The 25,353-nt window shown below is 32.1% G+C and overlaps 2 protein-coding genes and 1 pseudogene across 2 annotated transcripts; 2 read left to right on the top strand and 1 right to left on the bottom strand.

Moving 5' to 3' along the window:
* The first annotated feature begins 5,496 nt into the window (after positions 1-5,496).
* LOC11421450 (cation/H(+) antiporter 4) lies at positions 5,497-17,608 on the top strand. The gene is made up of 6 exons (XM_003617106.2): positions 5,497-5,751; positions 6,053-7,060; positions 7,591-8,688; positions 10,763-10,819; positions 14,911-15,918; positions 16,466-17,608. Exons 1-6 carry the CDS (start codon positions 5,497-5,499, stop codon positions 17,606-17,608), a joined length of 4,569 nt encoding a protein of 1,522 aa, XP_003617154.2.
* Positions 17,609-20,641: 3,033 nt separating this feature from the next.
* On the top strand, positions 20,642-21,268 carry LOC11435210 (RNA-binding protein pno1-like; annotated as a pseudogene).
* Positions 21,269-21,595: 327 nt separating this feature from the next.
* On the bottom strand, positions 21,596-24,488 carry LOC11434725 (probable serine/threonine-protein kinase PBL18). The gene is made up of 6 exons (XM_003617102.4): positions 24,218-24,488; positions 23,086-23,396; positions 22,856-22,991; positions 22,575-22,711; positions 22,347-22,470; positions 21,596-22,260 (listed from the first exon to the last, which is right to left on the bottom strand). The coding sequence occupies exons 1-6, from the start codon at positions 24,270-24,272 to the stop codon at positions 21,800-21,802; spliced, it is 1,224 nt and encodes a 407-aa protein (XP_003617150.1). The 5' UTR covers positions 24,273-24,488; the 3' UTR covers positions 21,596-21,799.
* Positions 24,489-25,353: the final 865 nt, after the last annotated feature.

The raw sequence follows: 25,353 nt of genomic DNA, 5'->3' as shown, positions 1-25,353 counted from the left end.
AGATGAGTTTGTTTCGGTAGTTTTATTTATTCTTTAATTTCATGTATGTCCATGTTATAGATTATTTCATGAGTTGGTGAAAACACGATTTTAAAGATTTGAGTAAATTACACTCCCCATCCCTAAAAGATAAAGATATTACACTCCCCTCCCTCATTGTTTTAAAACACACACTCCCCTACCTTAACTTTTAAATAAAATACACATTAGTTATTTTTATTAACTTTCCATTAAAGACCAAATAGTCTCCGTTAAAAATTGTATTATTACGAAAATAACCTCCGATCGTCTCTCGTGACTGTCATCTTCCTTTTTGTATTATTTTTTTCATCATCTACGACCAACTCTTTGCCTGCACAAACTCTTCGGCGTCGCTAATTGGCCACACATGAATTGAGCTCTCGAAAGGACCATCACTCCCAGTTCTTGACCATAGAACAACAAGAGAAAAAATCACCACAACCCCATCACAAAAAGCACCAACAAGCAATCAGTCTTAATGTCCAGAGGCGGTTCTAAGGCCCGGCGACCCCGGGCACTCGCCCGGGCTCCGGGCCAAATTTTTTGCAATTTCTTGTGTAAATCCCTATGAATTTCTTATATAAACCCCTATAAATTGGGCAATTTCTTTACATTTTTTATTATTTGCTTGCAATTTCTTATGTACGTCCTATAAATGTGTTGCAATTTGTTTTTTGCCCAGGCTTTATAATATTCCTGGCTCCGCCACTGTTAATGTCTAAAGGTGTCCTGCACTCTCTTGCTCTAGAAGATGTCTAGAGCTGCTCCTCTAATCATATATAGCAACAAGCAACTCTCTCACTTTTCCCCATTTCCTAGTTTCATTACCAGTAATGGGATATTTAACAAAACTACCTTAACAAATTCATAGCATCTTACTCATACAAAAGTTCGTAACATTTGATTAAGAAAATAGGACCGATTTCAACGTTTTTTGCCATCGTATCAAACCCTAATTTGTTTTAGATAAAAGCAACGGGGTTCAGTTCTTTTTTAGATATAATAGAACCGATTTCTACAATTTTAGGATAAAAGATTAAATATTGAAACCTTGATTAATAGTGAAAAAAATATAAGATTAGAGAAAGACATGGATAAAAGAGATGGAGTAAAGTTTGTTTGACAAAGGTTATTTTGGTAATAAAAATATTATATAACCTATTTTGAATTTGATGGAAAATCAACAAAAGGATTAAAATGTAGTGTATTCTAACGGTTAAGGGAGGGAAGTGTTGGTTTTAAAATAAGAGGGGAGGGGAGTGTAATATCTCTATCTTTTAATAGAGGGAGTTTAATTTACTCTAAAGATTTTAATGGAGTTTGCATGTTTTTAAAAATAATGTGTTCGAAAATAAATGATGATTGAAATGAAAGGTTAGCTATTGGAAAAAATTCAGTTGCATGGAAAGGCAGTGGCGGAGCCAGGGGGTGGTAAGGAGGAGCCACCGCCACCCCATCTTCAATTTTTTTTTTTTTTTACCCTGGAATCCCTTTTTTTGATTTTAAGATTTGGTTCCCTGATTGTTCTTTTTAAATGTCACCCTCCTTCAGAAAAGAAAGAATATTTTTTCACAAATACAGTATAATATAATATAAGGAAAAACTATGAGATACGGTAAGTTTTAGAGCAGAAAGTGAGAAAGAAATCATGTAGCAGCAGCCGCGGCGTTTGTGGCAACGGTGAAGTAAAGAAAAAAGGGTTGGAAACGGGAAACTATCTCTTTTAGTGGCCACTTTTTTCTCTTTCCTCTCAATCGCTTGATTAATCTGTCGGCATAAAATGGAGCGGAGAGATGGCAGGAGACATACACGCCGGGTTTGTGTTAAATGGCAAGTTTTTTTTGTTACATGTTTCTTTACTCCTTTTACAACTTGTTTTTTTTTTTCTTTCAATAATTAATATCTAATCATGTGATTTAAAACATTCATATACACAAACGCAATAAAATTCCCTTAAAAAATAGCATATTTAGAGACTTCCTGTTTATCTTGACCAAAAAAATATTTGAGTAAATAGTCAATTTCCCCCCTGAAATTGTAAGTTTCATCGATTACCCCCCTGAAATTAACAAAACTTCAATTACCCCCCTGAAATTTCACAACGTTAGTCAATTTACCCCTCCGTCAAATTTTTCTGTTAGTGAACATGACGTTTTGCAAATACCCCCCCTGAAGTTTTGCACTTATGTGAAAAATGCCCTCCAAACTTAAAAATTTATATTATCTTTTTCTTAAAAACAAACAATTAATAGTTAAATATTAAAACTAACTATTAATTTTGGAATTTGGGAAAACTACATGCATATATACATCAAAATAGGCTCCAAAATGGGGAAAAATATGTATTTTTTAAAGTGACAATAATGGGATGATTTGTGGATTAATATTGGGGGTTGTGTAGTTTAAATGGTTTGAGCAAATTGTTGAAGGAGTTGGAGGAGTTAAAAGACTAAGATGGTGAAGGAGAAAATTTAAATCTGATTATTAATTTGTTTATAAACCTCTAAAAATAACAATTTGTCTATTAGAAATAACCATTATTGTCACTTTAAAAATACACATTTTTCCCTATTTTGATGTATATATGTATGTAGTTTTTCCAAACTCCAAAATTAATAGTTAGCTTTAATATTTAACTATTAATTGTTTGTTTTTAAGAAAAAAATAATATAAATTTTTAAGTTTGGGGGGCATTTTGCACATAAGTGCAAAACTTCAGGGGGTATTTGCAAAACGTCATGTTCACTAACAGAAAAATTTGACGGAGGGGGTAAATTGACTAACGTTGTGAAATTTCAGGGGGGTAATTGAAGTTTTGTTAATTTCAGGGGGGTAATTGATGAAACTTACAATTTCAAGGGGGAAATTGACTATTTACTCAAAAATATTTTTTTTGATAGGTTGTTGCGTCTTATTATGACCCTTCTAATTTCTACCGTCATAATTGAAAGATCTTTTTCAGCAATGAAAATTATCAAGTCAAAGTTGAGAAACAAGATGAGACTTCGGTTACTGATAGCAGATAACATGTTAGTTTATATTAAAAGGGAAATTAGTGCATGTATTAGTTCTGAGTCAATTATCGATGATTTCAAGTTACTCGGAAAGCGTAAAATGTCATTTTAAGTATCTAATGATCGACTTTATATATTATGTAGTTTAAATTTTGAATGATCGTTTTTTAGTTTATACTTAAATGTGTTATATGCAATATGATTTATATATTTTAGTTTATTTTAATTGCGGCCACCCCAAACCTTTTTGTCTGGCTCCGCCACTGTGCAAAGGGAAATGTATATAAAAGTGTACAAATACAAATTCATTATTTTTTTTATTTTTTATAAAATACAAATTCATTCTACTCATGAAAAAATGTAAAACAAAGTTTTTGTTTTAAGGAATGTAAAACAAAGTTTTGTTCCTCAAGTAAAAAAAAGGCTTAATATATGTTTTGGTCCCTTAACTTATTTTTGAATTTTAATTTGGTCCCCTAACTTTAAACTGTCTCAATTTAGTTTCCTAAGTATACCTCCGTTTACCCAAGTGATCCTTTCTGTTAGTATTTTTCAAAAAACGTTAACTTTGTCCGTGTAAGAATCCAAGCTTTCATCTTTGGTTTATATATATATATATATATATATATATATATATATATGCGCTTAGCACGAGTCACTACTCTAATATACTCCCTTCGATCCTATTTATAAGAAACATTTTACTTTTTTGATTCATTGCATAAATGATGTATTTGGTCTACATTCTATACCAAGTACATTAATTATTCAATGAATCTAAAAAGTCAATTTTTTCTTATAAATAGGATCGGAGGGAGTAGTAGTAATAAATACATTATACTCCCTCCGTCCCAAATTGTATGTCGTTTTGGAAAAAAAATTTGTCCCAAATTATATGTCGCTTTACAATACCAATGAAATATTAATGTTATTTTTCCTATTATATCCTTAACTATTAATTACTCTCCCTTCTTTTAATTATTTCATTTATCTTTTCCATACCATTTATTAAGGATAATTTTGTAAAACAACTCATAATTTCTCTTCCCCACACAATATTAATTACATTTCTTAATACGTGTGAAATGGCCAAAACATCATACAATTTGGGACGGAGGGAGTATGCTACTGCCTACTAGGTTTTTAAGGATGCTATATGCTAGTTTATTGGTCTTACAATAAGTTTTCCAAGTTAGTCAAAGCGGTCAAAAGATAATTTCATTTATTCCCTTATCTCTCTCATTGTCTAATTACGTTCTACATATAAAAAATTAATCAATTTTTTATCCATCATACAATTTTATAGGTTGACGAATTATATATATATATATATATATATATATACTTCCTCCGGTTCTATTTACAAGAAACAATTGACTTTTTAAATATATTGAATAATTTATGAATTTGATTTAGATTCTTGACTATATACATAAATTATTCAATGTATTTTAAAAATTAATTTTTTTTTTATAAATAAGATCGGAGGAAGTATTAAAGTAAAGTTATTCTTATTGCAACAATTCACAAGTGTCATTCTCTTTCCAAGCATCCACTTTTTTTTTTTCTTTTTTTTTTTTAATTAGTCAAGTTATACATTCTACATATGGCCAGTAATTAAGAATGTTATCTTTATGCGAGAATAATAAGAAAATATTGTAGCTCTCATATTAAAAGAAAGGGTTGAGATTAAAACATGACTTAAGTGAGTCATGTATCAATTCTCACTTCTATGCACAAGCGTGTTAACGCTTCAGTTCTTTCTTCTTCGTGCTTTCAAACCCTGCTTCCTTTTGAAGCTTCAACATGTATTCAAACTATTCATCTCCATTAAAAGCTAAATCAGTCTCTTCATTTTCTTCAATATTATTAAAAACGAAATTCTAGTAAGAATCCAAGCTTTCATCTTTGGTACACTCAGGAGTGTGTATATATATATATATATATATATATGTCACTATTTGAGTTACTACAAACAATCACGTGCTTATCACAAGTCATTACAGTAATATAGTAGTAATATATACGTTTTATGCTAGTTTTTTTTTTTAAGGATCCTATACGATAGTTTATTAATCATACAAGAAGTTTTTCAAGTTAGTCGAACTGGTCAAAGGACAACTCATTCATTTATTCCCCTCTCTCTCATTGTCCAATTATAGCATTGTATGGTCTAAATTTGTAATAAACATGTTATGTTTTACAGGTGTTACAAAAATATCAACAACCTTGCCAACTTTATTACTTATATGATCATGTTTAAAATTAAGTTGCTTAGCTATTTACCTTGTCGGTTACACCGAAGCACTCCTTCATGACTAAAATGAAAATTATTCATGCTCATAGACAATATAAATTCAACCACTCCTTCATGCATCCTCTAACTTGTTATTTTCTTTCTTTTCTCTCCATTGAATTGTTTTGTTCTAATTTCAGTTCTTGTGGATTAAGTCATACAAAAATGAGCATAAATTCAAATTATACTTTGTTCAACGAAATTAAAAGATTGAATGGACCAATATACAATGTTTGTTCTGAGGCTCCACCCCATATTGTTTCAGATGGTTTATGGGGTGGCTACGAAAATGGAAGGAGACCAATGAAATCCTTCTTGATCTTGTTTGAGTTACAATTGGTTATCATTTTTGCACTCACTCAAATATGTAGTTTTCTTCTCAAACCATTGAGACTCCCTCAATTCCTTCCAGAAATGATTGTAAGTAAATCCAATTGACATAATTTTTAGAAGAATTATTTCTTTAGTGCAAGTTTAGATTAACGGTGATTTTATCAGAATCGTTGTGAACCATCATGATTCTAAACATTCATGTGGATAAATCAAAGTTATTAGAAAAAGTTAAATTGCATATAAAAAATAGATTTTGTTTCTAATTTCATTTCTTCCATCTGTAATTTTCATTTGAAATTCATTACTCTATTTGTCCCACAATAACCAATCTATTTGATCATTTCACACAAATGAAGAAAATTAAACACAATACTCATTCCATTTGCAGGCTGGGTTGATTCTAGGTGTCTCATTTGAGCTAAAACCATTAGACACATACATGGGCAAGATATTTCCATATGGAACTCATGACGTAATTTCAACAATTTCATCATTAGGTATGGTGATCTTCGTTTTCATTAACAGTGTACAAATGGATTTCAGCTTGATAACAAGGACAGGAAAGAGAGCATGGATAATTTCAATAATTGGATTATCTGTACCATTATGTGTTGGTTTTATACCACTACTAACATTGCCTGGGATAGTTCAAGCCATTCAAAAATTACATGGCGGCAATGGAGTCATGGTGGCAATGTTATCTCACAGTCTAAGTCAATTTTCAACAATCTCTTCACTCCTAAGTGAACTTCAAATCCAAAACTCAGAGCTTGGTAGATTAACTTTGTCCTCGGCTTTGGTCTGTGACATACTAACAACAGTTATTTCAACCAATTTTGTTGCTCTTATGACTAGTCCTGATTTGACGACACTTTTGAGAAACATATTCTTACTTTATATATTGTTTGTATTAATACCATTGGTATGTAGACCAATAATGTTTTGGATCATCAAACATACACCAGAAGGAAGACCTGTGAAGGATAGTTACATTTATGTTATCATTTCAATGGTTTTTGTTCTTGGTATTTTGTCAGTTAAGATTAATCAAGAATTTGTCTTGGGAGTTTTCGTTTTGGGACTGTCTGTTCCTGAAGGACCTCCTTTAGGATCTGCATTGGTTAAGAAGCTTCAGTTTTTTAGTACAACATTCTTTTTGCCAATCTTTGTAACAACTTGTGTGTTGAAAGCAGATTTTTCAATGGATTTTTCATCATCTATGATGGTGTATACTGGTTTAGCGGTCCTTGTAACTCACTTGGTCAAAATGGCAGCATTATTTATAACTGTCCTTTGTTGCAAAATACCTGTCATTGATGCTTTGTGTATTTCCCTTATTTTGAACACTAAGGGCGTGATGGAAGTTGGCATCTACAATTCCGCATTTGACGATCAAGTACTGCATTTAACTTTTTTTTTCAGTTTAAATATGTTTTGTCCTTTATTATATGATTATTTTGATTTTGGCCTCCTGGAAAAAAAATTGATTTTGGTTCCTCGTTTCTGTCTAAACTTTGGTTCTCATAGCTATTTCAAAATAGTTGCAAATATTATAGTTATAAGAGCCACAATTTTGAAACGAGGGATCAAGAAGGGACACAATATTTTTATGTATTTGAATATACATGTAGTACACAAACTACCATTCTATATTCTAGTTGATCCTTAAATTATAGAAATATAATAAGTAGTTTCTAAATGATTTTCAATCCATCGAGATAGCCCTCGAACTATCATTATATCTCTTATTTTTAAACTAATCGAGAGACTAACTTGATGGATTAATAACAGTGTAAAGATGGCTTATTATATTTTTATAGTTTAGGGACCAAAGAAGAGAGAGAGTTACAGTTTAGACTAAATTGAAAATTTAATTTATATGTATATGGTCTATTATTCTTATTCAAATATGATGCATGTATGCAGGTTATTAATAGGAAAATATTTGGAGTGATGATGATAAGTATAATGATTATAGCAACCATTGTGCATTGGTCAGTGAAGTTATTATATGATCCATCAAGAAAATATGCTGGATACCAAAAAAGGAACATGATGCGCTTAAAAAGAAACTCAGAGCTAAGAATACTAGTAACACTTCAAAAACAGAACCATATTTCAGCAGCAACAGATTTCCTAGACTTATGTTGTCCAACACAAGAAAAACCAATCACAGTTGATGTTCTTCATGTAATTGAGCTTGTTGGAAGAGCCTTACCTCTTTTCATTCATCATCGCCTTCAAAGACAAGCATTAGGATCTACTTCATCTAAATCATACTCAGACGATGTTATCCTCGCTTTCGATATATACGAGCATGATAATCAAAATGCAGTATCAACAAACACTTACACAGCGATATCTCCACCTAATCTCATGTATGAAGATGTTTGCAATCTTGCATTGGACAAAGATGCAGCCATCATCATTCTTCCATTTCATATAAGATGGTCAAGAGATGGTGGAGTTGAATCTGATGACAAGAAAGTACTAAGAGCATTGAACCGCAGAGTACTCGAAATTGCTCCATGTTCCGTTGGAATCCTTGTAACTCGTGCTAATTCAATGCCGAAACCAACACTAACAACATCAATAACATTAGAATATTCCACTACTCGATTAGCCATCATATATTTAGGTGGAAATGACGATGATGAAGAGGTCTTATGTTTAGCAAAACGAATGATGAATAATCCTAGGATCAACCTAGTTGTTTACTGTCTTGTTTCTAGGAAAAACATAGCAGAAGTGGAGGAGTTAATGGTAATTGGTGATGAAATGTTGGAAGAATTGAAACATGCTGAAAATGTGAGGTATCAAGAAGTTTTTACTGAGAATGGATCACAAACAGCATCTTTTCTACGTGAGATTGTGAACGAACATGATTTCTTTATAGTTGGGAGAAGACATGAAACTCAATATCCTCAAACCGATGGATTAGCAGAATGGAGTGAATTTCCAGAACTTGGTGCTATTGGTGATTTTCTTGCTTCACCTGATCTTAATAGTAATGCATCTGTTTTGGTTGTGCAGCAACAACTCTCACGCGCAAATGACCTTAAAAGGTGGATTTTGTAGTTGTCAAGACATGATAGATAGAGTCTATCGAAAAAAAAAAACGACATTAGATAGAGGCACACTTCATGCATAGTCAGAAAAATAAACTACAGATTTTTGCAATGAAATTTTTGTATGGTCACGCAAGTAGAAGGTCCAACCAGGCCATATGAGTTTTTTTTGGTTGTATTACATATTCTTTAATTTAATGTCCATGTTAAAAATTATTTCTTGAGTTGGTGAAAACACAATTTTAAAGATTTTAATTGAGTTTTCATGTTTTATAAAGTAATATGTATGAGAATAAATGATGATTAAAATGAAAGGCTGGCTATTGGAAAGCATGGAACATCAAAATGTATTTAAAAGAGAACAAATACAAATTCATTCTCGTTTTCTTTTTGGTTACAAAATTCAAATTCATTCTACTCATTGATAAAATGAAAACAAAATTTTGTTCCTCAAAAAACGTCTAGCAAGAATAACAAATTCATTCTCACTTGAAGAGAATGACAAACAAGAAAATTATCTAGCAAGAAACGTGGTTGAAATCAGTCCACATTGAAATTTTATGAACAGAGGATAGCAAAACAGCTCCACCGTAATTGAAATATTTTAGGTGAACTAAAACGAAAAATTGAAATATTTATAAAGACCAAAATTATATTTAAACATTTTGTAAAATTACTCATAAATTCTTTTTAAATATAAAATTAACTATATTTTTTAATATGTGTGAAAATGTTAAAACGACTTTTAATAAAGTGTGGGTAGTAAGTATCTAAGAGAAGAAACCTTATTTTAAGTCACAACCCACCTTCTATTTTTAAAGCTTTGGAGATAATATTCTTTAATATCCTTTGTTTTTCCCTCCACATCTCAAAATTAAACCCATTAACCCATAAATCATAGCATGAATTTTCACCCTTTACCATTTTCCTAATTAGTTGAAACCTTCCTTTATTCGACCCACTTCAATTTGGTTGAACTGAATACACAGTTAAAAACTGAAATTGTTAACCACTTTGCCACTAAAACTTATTTGCTAATGTATTTGGCCCCCTAAAATATTTCTTTCAAGCTCCACCGCTGATCGCGTAAACTCTAAAATTGGTTGTTTGTTGTTTTAGGGTACCAACTACTCATTGGTAGATGTTAACAATTATATAATGCTATATTAACAACCAACTATTGTCGAGATCAACAGCAAAACGAGTTTATATATTAACAAATTCTCCTAACATTGATGTTTTCATTTGACATTATTAAGGCTAATCACATTCCCACCTAGGTGTACTGAGTTTGCAGCCAAAGTAGGAAAGAATCTAACATGGCCATCTTAATTCGGAAGGATCAGAGTTTCTTCTTCCTGACACGAGCTCGAAAAGCATCATTCTGTAGTTGTAAACATCGGCTTTAGCGGTTATAGAAACTCCCGAAATCCACTCATCTGGAGCTAGATAGCCTCTTGTTCCTCTCATGGGAGTGAGGGGACCCGGCAGAAGTCCCTTCCGATCGGCAATTAGTTAATATATAAACTAATTATCAAAAGGGCTGGCAATTAGTAATTCTCAATCATTTTCTCAACCATTTTGTGCTTTGTAGGAGTTCAATGATTACCTGATAACTGACACTGTAGAACTATATAGTGCTTTGTATATTACATAGAGCAATGATATTTGAACAACCATTTGGTACAACCTTTATGACAATTTTTTTTTCTCTCTTCTTATTGATCAAAAATATTGGAGAGAGAAAAAGGAAGAGAGAGAATAGGACATACACGAACACATACTTCACAAGCAATGCATTTATCAAATTCAAAATGGATTCGACCGCGGAAACGTTCCGATGTGATTAATTTTTCATAAGGATATTGAATAGTTACAGGTATAATGTGAATCCAAGAGAGAAAGTTGTACAAAAATGGTTGTACAAATATCATTTCTCAACAACCTATCATATATAATCCACAGGTATCCCAAATGCCAACTCAAGAATATTGATGCTTTAACTGTAATTGCTTACTGTCTAATTGCAGTATGGACAGCTTCTTGGTCATCCTAGGCAAGCTTTATACATGCCGAGTTACCAACCTGTAAGAACTTCCATGTTTTACTCATAATTTTATTTCTTAAAAATGGTCGTTAGATAAACATTTCTTATATTTTATTTTAGCAGTATTATTTGATCTTGATCTCTTATCATATACTATGATTAGGAACTTCAAATTTCTACGGTGTAATTTCATATATTTTACCCCTACTGTTGGCAAGATCAGCCATCTCCAATAAATTAATGCATGCTTAATGTTCCACGTTGATATATCATGCATGTTGGACATTCTTATCATGAATCACTATGGTGAAACTTATATTTTCTTCAATTATAGGCATCTCAACTGTTTTTTTTTTTTATGTTGGTACAAGGCATCTCAACTGAATTTTAACAACCTTAGATCCAAGTAATTGTATGTTTGGGGAGATGTATGCTTAATATTCTGGAAACTGGATCTTCTCAAATCGGTATCTTGCAGGAAATATTGTAAAAGGGACGTGATTATTGAAGACTTGACTGACTGTGTTATTAGCAACTCAACTCCTTGCTCAAATAGAATACACCAAAATAATAAATATTTTGGATTAGTTTTATCATTATATAGTAGACATTTAGATGTATTTGATTCCAATTCTCAAAATGAATTTTTTATATGCCAATTGGCGATAAAAAACTGAAATGTTAGGTGAGGGTTTTCCTGTAATTTTTTTTGTTTTTATGTAAACATTTCCTGCGGATTTTCCTTGGGATTTTGTTACGTCTTTTGCTGCGGATATGATCCGGGTATCAAATTCACGGGCAGGCAAATTCCTTAAAAACTGACCCGATGATTTACTGCGAATTTTACTGCGAGAATATCCGCAGTACATTTTCCTGCGGAACTTAAAATTCTAAGGAAACAATTACCTTCGAAGGTATTACCTGGGAACCTCAATCCTTGGCAAAATCCGCAGGAAAATTGAGCTAGGCTGAAGTCTGCAACCTTTGGACAAAAATCAGAATCTATGAGAATGTTTTCTGGCCTCACGTAGGAATGGTACAGACTCTACACTTTTCATGAAGATATGTCAATCCCCTAGCTATTCCAGGAGCAATTTGGTAGCTTACAACAATAGTGAAAATTTAATAATATTCAAGAATTTGCTAAGATATATATATATATATGTATATAGATCAGGGTTGGACTTAGAAGTGGAAAAATATTTTGAATTGTGTTCAAATAGAAATTTGATGTTTAAATGAAAAAACTTAAAATAGAATAAAATGCTAGTAGCTTAAACATTTTTAAAGAATAATGCTAGTAGCTTGAATTATTATTTTTTTTAGCAAAAGTAGCTTGAATTCTTGACAAAATAGTGTTTGGAAATTATATGTTAAGAGAGTGGGTAGGCAGAACTTATATTCTGTAAAATTTTCAATTGAAAATGAAAACTTTAGAGCACTAAATATAAGAAATTTGATGGAAAAACTTAATTGTAACAGAAAATAAATGACTGAGTATTTTCTTTTTAAAAAAGGTATTGCCAATCATCAAACATTGTTTATTATAGAGATTAGACTGAAATAGAGAAAATGGGATATAGAAATGTCGTGGTGATTTTTCGATATCAAGCTATTGATTAGCGTTGATTCGTAAATTTTAGGCTTAAATGCGCTTTTGGTCCCTTAACTATTTATTTGATATCGCTTTGGTCCCTTAACTAAAATAAAGATTGTTTGAGTACTTTATCTTTATCTCCGTTACCTATTTTGGTCCTTTATGTTAAAAAAATTCAAAAATCCGTTAGGGTTTATATTATTCATCTTCTTCCTTCTCCTTCCATCATCTTCTTCATGATCTTCATCATCAACAACATACCAACCCAGAAGAAAAAAAAAATCATCATCATCTTCATCAAATCTATAAACATAATCAATTTCATAACATAAACATAATCAATTCCACTGTCCAAATCGAATCTGCAAACCAAATCTGCAAATCGAATTTCATAAACATCCCTTCCAAATCGAATTCTCAATGAACCAAACTAAATCTGCAACCATTGTCCTCTTCATCGAAAATCTATGAACCCATATTTTCTCTCTCTGTTCAGTTCCATTCAAGATCTAAAATTAGTGTTTGTTGGAATTTAATGGTAGATCTTTAAACTCTGAAACAAAATCATTGTCCTCTTCATCTAACAAAGAACAAGGCAGTGTTTATTTCTTGCTTTATTTGTTGGATTTAGCTTTCCTTCGTCTGTTTTTGCGGGTTTTGCAGGCATGGAGATGGTTGATTTTTAAAAAAAAAAATTGTTGTTTGGTAAATTAAAGTGATTTTTTTAGTGAACAAATTGGTTGTTGATTGAGTTATGAAATTGATTATGTTTATAGATTTGATGAAGATGATGATGAAAAAGATTTTTTTTTTCTGGGTTGGTGTGTTGTTGATGATGAAGATTATGAAGAAGATGATGGAAAGATAAGGAAGAAGATGAATAATATAAACCCTAACGGTTTTTTGAATTTTTTTAACGGAAGGGACCAAAACAGGTAGCGGAGATAAAGATAAAGTACTCAAACAATCTTTTTTTTAATTAAGGGACCAAAGCGATACCAAATAAATAGTTAAGGGATCAAAAACGCATTTAAGCCTAAATTTTAAGTCCATCACTGAGCTTTAATTTTTTTCAAGGAAAAGGGAAAAAGATGGAATAAACCCTAAATTTTAAGAGAATAAAAGTTCAGGGGTTAGTTACGTTAAGGGAATGTATTAGCACCTAAAACATAGCATGAGGAGGTTAGACCTCCTCCTGTCGCGCTCTCTCCATGTTGAAAGCAACCAATGGAATTGTGTACCTTGAAATAACTGAGTATACCCCATTTGTTTCATACTTCCATGAAACAAAAATTCCCTCATACTATCTAACATATCTTGGTTATATGTACATCACTTGAGTGAGAAGAAATTTTCAATTTTTATCATGATCTTCTTTCGACAATAAAGAAGGTTTAAATTGGACCTATACAAAATAAACATTTAAATATAAATATTAATTGGACTAAAATCTAACAAATTTCGGCTAAAACATCCATTCAATATTTTTATGCTAGTTTTTTTTTGTGGAAGGACGCTATATGCTAGTTTATTTTAATCGAACTGGTCAAAGAACAACTCATTCTTCTATCCCATTCCCCCCTCCCCTCCCTCTCTCATTGTCTAATTATAACTATAACAGTTAAATAGAGATCTCAATCGCGTGCACATGTAAATATAGCATTGTACGGTCTAAACTAGTAATAAACATGTTTTGTTTCACAGGTGTTACAAAAATGTCAACAATCATGCCAACTTAATTACTTAAACAATCATGTTTAAAATTTAGGTGCTTAGCTATTTACCTTGTCGGTTACACCAAAGCACTCCTTCATGACTATAATGAAAATTATTCATCCTCATAGACAATATAAAATGAACCAGAACATAAAGCAAATAGTCATTAATCTCTAGCTTGTTATTTTCTTTCTTTCTTTCTTTTCTCTCCATTGAATTGTTTTGTTCTAATTTCAATTCTTGTGGATTAAGTCATACAAAATGAGCATAAATTCAAATTATACTTTGTTCAACGAAATTAAAAGATTGAATGGACCAATATACAAAGTTTGTTTTGAGGCTCCACCCCATATTGTTTCAGATGGTTTATGGGGTGGCCACGATAATGGAAGGAGACCAATGAAATCCTTCTTAACATTGTTTGAGTTACAGTTGATTATCATTTTTGCACTCACTCAAATATGTAGTTTCCTTCTCAAACCTTTGAGACTCCCTCAATTCCTTCCACAAATGATTGTAAGTAAATCCAATTGACATATTTTTTTTAAAAAATCTTTTCTTTAGTGCATGTTTTGATTAACAAAGAGTTTATCATAATCGATGTTAACCATCATGATTCTAAATATTCATGTGGATAAATCGTAGTTATAAGAAAAAGTTAAATTGCATTCAAAGAATATATTTTGTTTCTAATTTCATTTCTTCCATAGGTAACTTCTTCACATAAATCAAGAAGTTAATTAAGAGGACATAGCAAATGTTTTGTGAAGAGTATTTTAGATAGCTGAAATTAAACACAATACTCATTTCATTTGTAGGCTGGGTTGATTCTAGGTGTCTCGTTTGAGCTAAAACCAATGGACACATACATGGACAAGTTATTTCCATATGGAACTCATGACGTAATTTCATCAATTTCATCATTAGGTATGATGTTCTTCGTTTTCATAAACGGTGTACAAATGGATTTCAGCTTGATAACAAGGACAGGAAAGAAAGCATGGATAATTTCAATAATTGGATTTTCTGTACCATTATGTGTTTTGTTTATACCATTACTAACATTGCCTGGAAAAGTTGAAGCCATTCAAAAAATAGATGGCGGCAATGGAATCTTGGTGGCAATGTTAACTCACAGTCTAAGTACATTTGGAACAATCGCTTCACTCCTAAGTGAACTTCAAATCCAAAACTCAGAGCTTGGTAGATTGTCTTTGTCCTCGGCTTTGGTCTGTGACATACTAACCGCGATTATTCAAAGCAATATTGTTGTTCTTGTGACTAGTCCTGATTCCACAACACTTTTGAGAAACTTATTCTTACTTTATATATTAATTGTATTAATTCCATTGGTATGTAGACCAATAATGTTTTGGATCATCAAACGTACACCAGAAGGAAGACCTGTGAAGGATAGTTACCTTTATGTTATCATTTCAATGGTTTTTGTTTTTGGCATTTTGTCAGTTAAGATTAATCAAGAATTTGCCATAGGAGCTTTCATTTTGGGACTGTCTGTTCCTGAAGGACCTCCTTTAGGATCTGCATTGGTTAAGAAGCTTCAGTTTTTTTGTACAACATTCTTTTTGCCAATCTTTGTAACCACTTGTGTGTTGAAAGCAGATTTTTCAATGGATGTTTCATCATCTGTTATGGTGTATACTGGTTTAGCGGTCCTTGTAACTCACTTGGTCAAAATGACAGCATGCTTTATAACTGCCCTTTGTTGCAAGATGCCTGTCACTGATGCTTTGTGTATTTCCCTCATTTTGAACACTAAAGGTGTGATCGAAGTTGGCATCTACAGTTCTGCATTTGACGATCAAGTATTGCATTTAACTTTTTTTCGGTTCAAGTGTTTTTCGTCCTTTATTATATGATATTTTTACTTTGGCCTCCTCGAAAAAATTTCTTTTGATTTCAGTTCCTCATTTCTATCTTATCTTTAGTTCTCATAGCTATTTAAAATACTTCCAAATTTTATAGCTATAAGAGCCATAATTTATAAATGAAGGATCAAAAGGAGACACAATATTTTTATGTGTCTGATTATATAAGTAGTACGTAAACTACCATTCTCTATTCTATTTGGTCACTAAATTATAGAAATATAACAAGTAGTCTCCAATCGACTTTCAATCCATTGAGTTAGTCCTTGAACTATCATTATGCCTCTTAATTTTAAAGTAACTGGGAGACTAACTTGATGGATTAATAACAGTGTAAGGATGGATTATTATATTTCTATAGTTTAGTAGGGACCAAAGAGGGGGGAGAGAGAAAGAGAGAGAGTTACAATTTAGAACAATTTGAAAACATACTTTAATTGTATATGGAGTACTATTGTTATTCAAATTTTATGTATGTATGCAGATTATTAATAGGAAAACATTTGGAATGATGATGATAAGTATAATGATTATAGCAACCATTGTGCATTGGTCGGTGAAGTTATTATATGATCCATCGAGAAAATATGCTGGATACCAAAAAAGGAACATGATGGGCTTAAAAAGAAACTCAGAGCTAAGAATACTAGTAACACTTCAAAAACAGAACCATATTTCAGCAGCAACAAATTTCCTAGACTTATGTTGTCCAACACAAGAAAAACCAATCACAGTTGATGTTCTTCATGTAATTGAGCTTGTTGGAAGAGCCTTACCTCTTTTCATTCATCATCGCCTTCAAAGACAAGCATCAGGATCTACTTCATCTAAATCATACTCGGACAATGTTATCCTCGCTTTCGATATCTATGAGCATGATAACCAAAATGCAGTATCAATAAACACTTACACAGCAATATCTCCACCAAATCTCATGTTTGAAGATGTTTGTAATCTTGCATTGGACAAAGTTGCAACCATCATCATTCTTCCATTTCATATAAGATGGTCAAGTGATGGTGAAGTTGAATCTGATGACAAGAAAGTACTAAGAGCATTGAACCGGAGAGTACTTGAAATTGCTCCATGTTCCGTTGGAATCCTTGTAACTCGTGCTAATTCAATGCAGAAACCAACATCTATTAAATCAGAATATTCCACTACTCGATTAGCCATCATATATTTAGGTGGAAATGACGATGATGAAGAGGTCTTATGTTTAGCAAAACGAGCGATGAATAATCCTAAGATCAACCTAGTTGTTTACCGTCTTATTGCTAAGGAAAACATAGAAGAATTGGAGGAGTTCATGGTAATTGGTGATGAAATGTTGGAAGAATTTAAACATGCTGAAAATGTGAGGTATCAAGAAGTTTTCACTAAGAATGGATCACAAACAGCATCTTTTCTACGTGAGATTGTGAACGAACATGATTTCTTTATAGTTGGGAGAAGACATGAAACTCAATCTCCTCAAACTGATGGATTAGCAGAATGGAGTGAATTTCCAGAACTTGGTGCTATTGGTGATTTTCTTGCTTCACCTGATCTTAATAGTAGTGCATCTGTTTTGGTTGTGCAACAACAACTCTCACGCACGAATGACCTTAAAGGGTGGATTTTGTAGTTGTCAATACATAATAGATAGAGGAACACTCCATGCACGGTCTGAAAAAACAAACTACAGATTTTTGCAATGAAATTGATGTATGGTCTGCTAAAGAGGAATTATGGACTTTTGAATGCAAGTGGAAGGTTCAATCACATGTAAATATCTATGTCGGCGGATGAGTTTGTTTCGGTTGTATTATGTACTCTTCAATTTCATGTCCTTGTTTCAGATTATTTCATGAGTTGGTGAAAACACAATTTTAAAGATTTTAATGGAGTTTGCATGTTTTTTAAAGTAATGTGTGTGAAAATAAATGAAAGAATTCAGTTGCATGGAACAAAGAAACATATATAAAAGAGTACAAATACAAGAAGTAAGAACATGAACCGCAATTAACTTACTCTTATGAAAATTCACTTTAAGATTAGAGATTCCCTAAGAGACCTTGTATTTTTACCCAACTTTTCTCACCAATCAATAGTGTGTTGTCAAAAAATTGAAGGTGTGATATCAGAACACCATTAAAATCACAAACTTTGCATCATAACATTGAAGTCTCCTGCCACTAAAGAGAAAAGGAGAAAGGGTATCCCTTTGGGCTACTATTAACAAGAGAAGAAGTAGTAGCTGTACTAATACCTATGTTCTTTTAATATACATATTTTTTTTCTTAATATTATGTTTATTTTTAAAACCACTAACATAATGCCATGAAAAACTTAAACTAGAGGTATTAAAACCATATTTTTTAACTTTTGTAAATCAAGAGCTTTTATTATTGTATTTAAAACTAGAGGTATCAAAATTACGGATTAAATAAAAAGTGAGACTAAAATTGCATTTTATTCAACTATTTGCTATTGGAGAATGGTGAGGAGCAATTGAGAGGCGAGGACTCATTTAGAATATTTATATAGGGTTAAAACTTTCTTAGTCCCTACAAAATTATGACTTTTAGCAAAGACTTTTTTTGTTGTTAATCTTTAAGTTTTTAAAGGAAGAGGGTTTTGGTAAATAACGTCTGACGAAAAATTGTTGTACTTAAAATCGAATTGAAGTTGTCTTTTTCTGAACAAGAGAATTCAAGTTGTCTTGAATTGTTCCACATAAGAGTTTAAGTTGTCTTGAATAATTGTCTTTTAGTGGAGCTCATTAACCCCTTAATCTTAATTGCTTTTTTTTTTTTTGTGGTGGTTGGGGTTCGAACCCTGAACCTTGCATATACTATGTATTATCCCGAATGAGCTAAACTCACGAGGACAATATCGATTGCTTTTATCAAGACTAAAACAGGGATTAAGGTTTTTTTTTTTGGTAAAAATTAATAATGCTAAGAACAAAAATTAATTAAAAATTTCGTAGAAACCAAATTCAAAAGTCATAATTAACTGAGATTAAAATAAGTAAGTTACCAAAAAATTAACCTAGATTAAAATAAAATTTAAGGTTAATAAGTGTTTCATCCATAAAAGTATAATGAATTTTGATTATAGTTCCAAAACAATAAAACAAGATGTTTCCATGCTACAAAATTATTTTATTTTGCTTTTGATTTCTAATCTAATGGCCAATTTACGTTGATATTAATGTCAATATTTTGAACATTTTATGTTTTTAATGTTATGTTCATTTTTTTTAAAAAAAATAAAGCCATGCTCGTCTATTATGTCAAATTCTTGCATGTTCATATTATGTTTAAGAAATATCATTGAAAAAATTGTTCTTCCTGTTTCATTATTTTGTAATGTGTATTTATATAATGATATTGTCTTGGGTCTAAAGTTATCTCTAACTTGGACATCAAGTATTTTGGGCATCAAGTATCTCTAAATTGAACCTCAATTATCTCTAACTAATATAAATATACTAATAATCTATACAATGAATACTTTATATTCTAATACATCCCCGTAGTCAAAACGGGAGGTTGATAAGTGTTGAGACTATCTCTCTGAAATCGTCAAATAATTGCAGCGGAAGACCATTGGTGAAAATTTCATCTATTTGATTGCGAGATGGAACATGTAAAACATGTACTTGACCATTAGCAACCTTTTCACGCACAAAATGGATATCCATTTCAACGTGTTTTGTGCGTTTATGTTGGATAGGATTACTTGACATGTAAACAATACTAACATTGTCACAATAGACAAGGGTGGCTTTGATGATCAAGCACTGGAGTTCCGACAGTAGGCTTTGAAGCCAACAAGATTCAACAACAACATTAGCAACACTGTACATACTCAACTTCAGCACTAGAGCGAGATAAATTTGATTGTTGTTTTGCAGACCAAGAGATCAAATTATTTTTAAGGTAGACATAATATCCTGATGTAGATATCAAGTATCTCTAACTTGAACATCAAGTATTTTGGGCATCAAATATCTCTAACTTGGGCCTCAATTACCTTTAACTAATATAAATATACTAATAATTTATACAATGAATATTTTATATTCTAATAATCAAGAATAAATCAAAAGCATGTCTCAAAAATATGTTCGTATTATCTTTTCTTTTTTCTTCTTGTTTAATATTTTGGGCAAGATTTGTCACTCACATCAACAAAAATATGTTTCAAATTAAATGATATAGAATTTTATTTTTTTTGTGACGAAATGATATAGAAAAAATTTAAAACCAAAAACTATATTTTTGTATTAAAAAATAGAGGAGTTAAAATCATAAATTAGTGAAAATAGTGAAACTAAAATAAGTTTAAATCAAATATTTGCTATTGGAGAGTGGTTAGGAGTAACTAAGAAGCGGGGATTATTAGATTTTTTCATAGAGTTAAATTATTTTTTTGAAGAATCAAAAATGAATTATATTAACAGCAGTTCACCTTTAATATAAGGTATAAGGTGTGCTCAAGAGGTCGCCCAAAAAAAAAAAAAATACAAGCTGTCACTGTACAAATTCATAAACAGGTGTCAATCAATACCCAAATAAAGTAACTGACCACCACCTTTAAGAACCTAAAACAAATGACATGTTTTGTTTATATTTTAAATCAAATTTTCGAGCTGTTGTACAGTTGCATAATGCAGTCTAACAAAACATCTTCAATGGAAGTTGACACTGTCCCATCTGAATCAAAAGTTTTGCCACCAAAGCCGAAGTTTGAGCCTCGTGATATTTCTACCGGTCAGGTTCAGTTCCACCGCATCGTTATACCCCTCTTAGGAAAGCTTGGATGGACATCTATACTCCTATATATGAGCAGATGATGATTGACATCCGAATGAATTTGAAGCCTCGGAAAATTGAGCTGAAGACAAGGGACGATACACCTGATATTAGTAACCTGCAAAAGTGTGCTGATTTTGTCCATGCTTGGTTTTGATGTTATAGATGCTATTGCTCTTCTGCGTTTAGATGAACTCTATGTTGAGTCCTTTGAGATCAAGGATGTTAAGACACTTCGTGGCGATCACTTGTCTCGTGCAATTGGAAGATTGTCTAGAAAACTTGGTAAGACCAAGTTTGCAATTGAGAATGCTTCTAAGACAAGGATTGTGATTGCTGATGCCAAAATTCACATATTGGGATCTTTTTTAAACATTAAGATTGCTAGGGCTTTTCTTTGTGACCTAATTAAGGGATCACCTGCAGGAAAGGTCTGTTCCAAATTGAGAGCAGTTACTTCTAAGCTGGCAGATAGGTTTTGATCTTATAAATCAGACTTCTTTATGATTTTTTGTTGATTGATTGCACCAGTGCAATATGATTGAATTTATAGTAGCATGCTTCAAAATCCCCTCACGCCCAACACTCTTTGGGCTTAGTGCATGAATAGGTTTAGGCGGCCCTTGACTTCGACAAGCTCTGATACCATGTTGTAATTTGGGGCCTAACTCATCCTTACAAAACCGGCTTGTAAGGTGAGGATTGTCTCCTCTTTATAAACTCTTCTCAAGAGTCTTATCTATCCGATGTGGGACTTGGGTTTTTCCCAATATAAACATATTTACTTCAATGTTGCAATGAAAAAAGAATGACACAAATCTATATCTATAAATTAAATGAATATAATGGTCTAAAAATTACAGGTCTAAGTTTTTCCATCCATAGCTGTCTAAGACAGCTAACAATGATGCTTCTCAATAAGAACATGAAATTGTTCACTTGGCTACATAATGAAAAGAACAAACCACTAATTGGAATGCATAAGCATTAGTCCACACTAGTAGAAAAGCATCTCAATGTTTTCTAGTAGTATTGGCAATTGACTTATGTAAATGATGATGACTAGAATGCTTGGTTGGATGATGATTTTCAGTTCCAGATTTCGGTGTCCTTGGGACTGAGTTATGATTATCAGTTCCAGATTTTGGTTTCTTTGGAAATGAATTTGAGGAGTGTAATGCTTCCAATGCAGCTAGAACATTTACCATGGTTGGTCTATGTTTAGGATCAGTATTAAGACACTTTAGAACAAGCGCAGCTGCAGCTTGAGCTCCTTTCTTTGAGTATTGACCGCCTAACTTTGTATCCATGATTCTCAATATTCTTCTGCTGTCACTCAGGAAAGGCATTGCCCAATCGACCAACGTTTCTTCAGTGTATACCTGTCTATCATCTTCGACTACACGCCTTCCTGTTAGTAACTCTAACAAGACGACGCCGAAGCTGTATACATCACTCCTTAGTGTTAAATGACCTGTTTAGTGTCAACACGTTTAGAAACCATGAACATACGTATGCATAAGACAGAATAAAAATCGTTAATGAAAATGAAAAATGTACCTGTAGCTACATACTCTGGAGCAGCATAACCATGAGTTCCAATAATTCGAGTTGAAACATGAGTGTTATCTCCGGTAGGACCATCTCTTGCCAAGCCAAAATCGGAAAGATTCGCATTGAAATCCTACATAAATTTTTCGGCGCTACTCTGTAAGAATTGAGACTTATATGTAAAAAACCAGATGTAGTCACCCCGAATACACAAGTTAAGTTTTCTGTGTAACATACCGAATCAAGTAGGATGTTGGAAGCCTTTAAATCACGATAAATAACATTTGCATCAAGGGAATGTAAGAATGCTAGTCCTCTTGCCACACCGATTGCAATACTGATCCGTGTCATCCAGGAAATTGGTTGAACACCTTCTGCAGAAACAGGAAAAAATAATAATGAATATGAGAATAAACTACGTCTCATCTCGGCACAAAAACTTGAAAATTTATGTTGTTCTGTCAAGTACTTATTCTTTTGCAAATCAAAAGGACCCTGCAAGTGAATTTATTACTTACTTCTGAACAGGTGATTTTCCAAACTTCCTTTCTGCATAAACTCATAAACCAGAAGCCTGTTTTTACCTTCTGAACAGTAACCAATAAGCTTCACCAAATTTTCATGGTGAAGTTGGCCTAGATAATTGACTTCTGCCTGCAAACAAAAAACAGTAGAAAATCAGCTAATACATAGAAAGACCAATACCAATTAGAAAAAAGTTTGATGCAAGTGTTTATGTTGCACATACAAGCCATTCCTTGTGGCCTTGAAAACTTTCTGGCTTAAGCTTCTTAATGGCTACTACAATTCCATTTCCTGGTTTTGTTGGAGCACCAGTGTTTTCATCTATCCATCCTTTGTAGACGAATCCAAACCCTCCTTCCCCTATTAAATTTTCTTGCCGAAAGTTCCTAGTTGCCTCCTTTAGATCATTGAAGCTGAAGGACTTAACATCTTTAGAGATCGATTTGTCATCATTTGATGATGAAGTTTTCGAATCGGTTTTCTGGTCAGGAGAATCCGAAGTCTGCTTTATGTTACTTTGAGTATTTGTACTTCCTGTGAGTAGATGAAATATAAGTCCAAACACAAACAGCCACTAGAAAAATGCGAAAAGAAAAAAGAAAGCGCGTTGAATCAACGATAGTTGAACCGCGGTTCAAACAGGTTCTAAGGGGCTAGAACCAACCGTTCCACAATCCTATTCCCGGCTCAACTGATTGAACTGACTTGTCTGGTTCTGACAACACTGTCATACACCATAATATTTTGAACATGCCAAACAAGCCTACTAATTGAACCAGCTTAATATCTAAGTTTGGTACAAACAAAAGGAAGCTTAAACAAAAATATAAATTGGTTAAGGATAAATTAGAAAGCTTAGAGTTTGAATTGGAGGAACACTGCTCACAAAAAAAAAAAAAAAAAAAAAAAAAAGATGAAAACAATAATAAACAAATAACCATAGAGTATTAAAATTTGAAACTTAAAGCATAGACTGGATGTTTCTTGCTGAACAAATATCAGTTATGAACGAACTTGCCCCTTTTTCATTATTCAGAACTATCAAGAACCTGAAATTTTTATCAACAAAATTTAAACAAACATGATTTTGATCATAGAAAACCAAGGATTTTGGAACAATAAACAAATAAAGAACAGAAAAAAGAGAAAAATATGAAAGCATTCACTAAAATCACAAAACAATAATTAAAATTTAAGGCTGTGGTAACATCAACCTTAATGACACTAAAAGTAAAGTTAAAGAGCAAAAATACAAACAAAAGGGAAAGAAAAAAAAACACATACACACACTTAGTGTCACCAAAGAGGAAACAAGGGATGTAAAAAAAAGATGATAAGAATAACTATAAACTGACCAAATAAACTTGGTGAGGAATCATGACAAACTGGTTTTCTGCAAGTGTTTCCCATGATGAAAGTGTTATTCTTTTGTTCTCTCTTTGTTATCCTCAGAAAAGTACACAACACTCATCTAAGGAAAACACAGAATGAAGAAAATGGTGTGAATCGAAGGGTTATGAAAAAGTCTTTAAATTATAATATGTGTTTGTTGTTTTGTGTGAGGAAATAAGACAAAGTCCACGCTATGATCACATCATAGATAGAGAAGTGAAGAAGAAATTAATTGGTGATTTGATAAGGAAACAGCGTAGTCAAGGAATGGAAGTTGCCACTTGTTGAAACAAATATAATCACACGCAGTGTTCTTTTTTTGATTTGCTTGACTTCGTAACGGATATAAGAGACAAGTCGTTTAAGTAATTGAGATTCATTTAAAAATTGATGTAACATATATTTGTTCACGTATATTGGCTCGAACTTCTGACCATATATACTAATATTGTATTACAACATGTTAGTTTTTGTTGAAGAGATTAATTTTTCGATGTTCTTCAACATTTACTCTTTTGTAACGCATGGATTTTTATCCGTAGATATCCATTAAAATTAATTAAAGACGTAAATATTGATTTAAATAGTCTTTTAGTGTACAAAAATCATCATGGAATATTTAAAATCAAGTGTAAAATTTGAGAAAATGACTAAATTTATTGATATGTTGTAACTTTATGAGACTGAATTGTCATGTCGTAAATTTGAAATATAAAACTAACCGATTTTATAATTTAAAGACTAAAATGTCTATTTAAGGAAACGTCTATCACGATGTTAGTGTTTGACTTTCAAAGATAGAAAAATGAGTTAAGGCTCCCAAAAATAAGGCTTAATTTCTTGTGGATCCTACATCCCTACCATCTTTTAATTTATGGTTGAGTTTTTGACCCATCATATACATGTACATGTACAAGAACATGAGAACCTCTTCCGTATAAATTATCAACGGTGAGACGTGGAAAACAAGAAAGACAATTTTATTTTTTTAAATATCTCACTCTGAAAGCACAGTTATTATTATCATGGAAAATTTTATAACTATTACTTTTTTTCACTCTATGATCTTCTCCCGCATCCTATAAAATTTCTAAAAATG

Source organism: Medicago truncatula, chromosome 5, assembly GCF_003473485.1.
Source record: "Medicago truncatula cultivar Jemalong A17 chromosome 5, MtrunA17r5.0-ANR, whole genome shotgun sequence".
In the NCBI taxonomy this organism is placed as follows: Eukaryota; Viridiplantae; Streptophyta; class Magnoliopsida; order Fabales; family Fabaceae; genus Medicago; species Medicago truncatula.
Note: the sequence above shows the minus strand (reverse complement) of the source record. Positions and strands in the feature narration are given on the sequence as shown.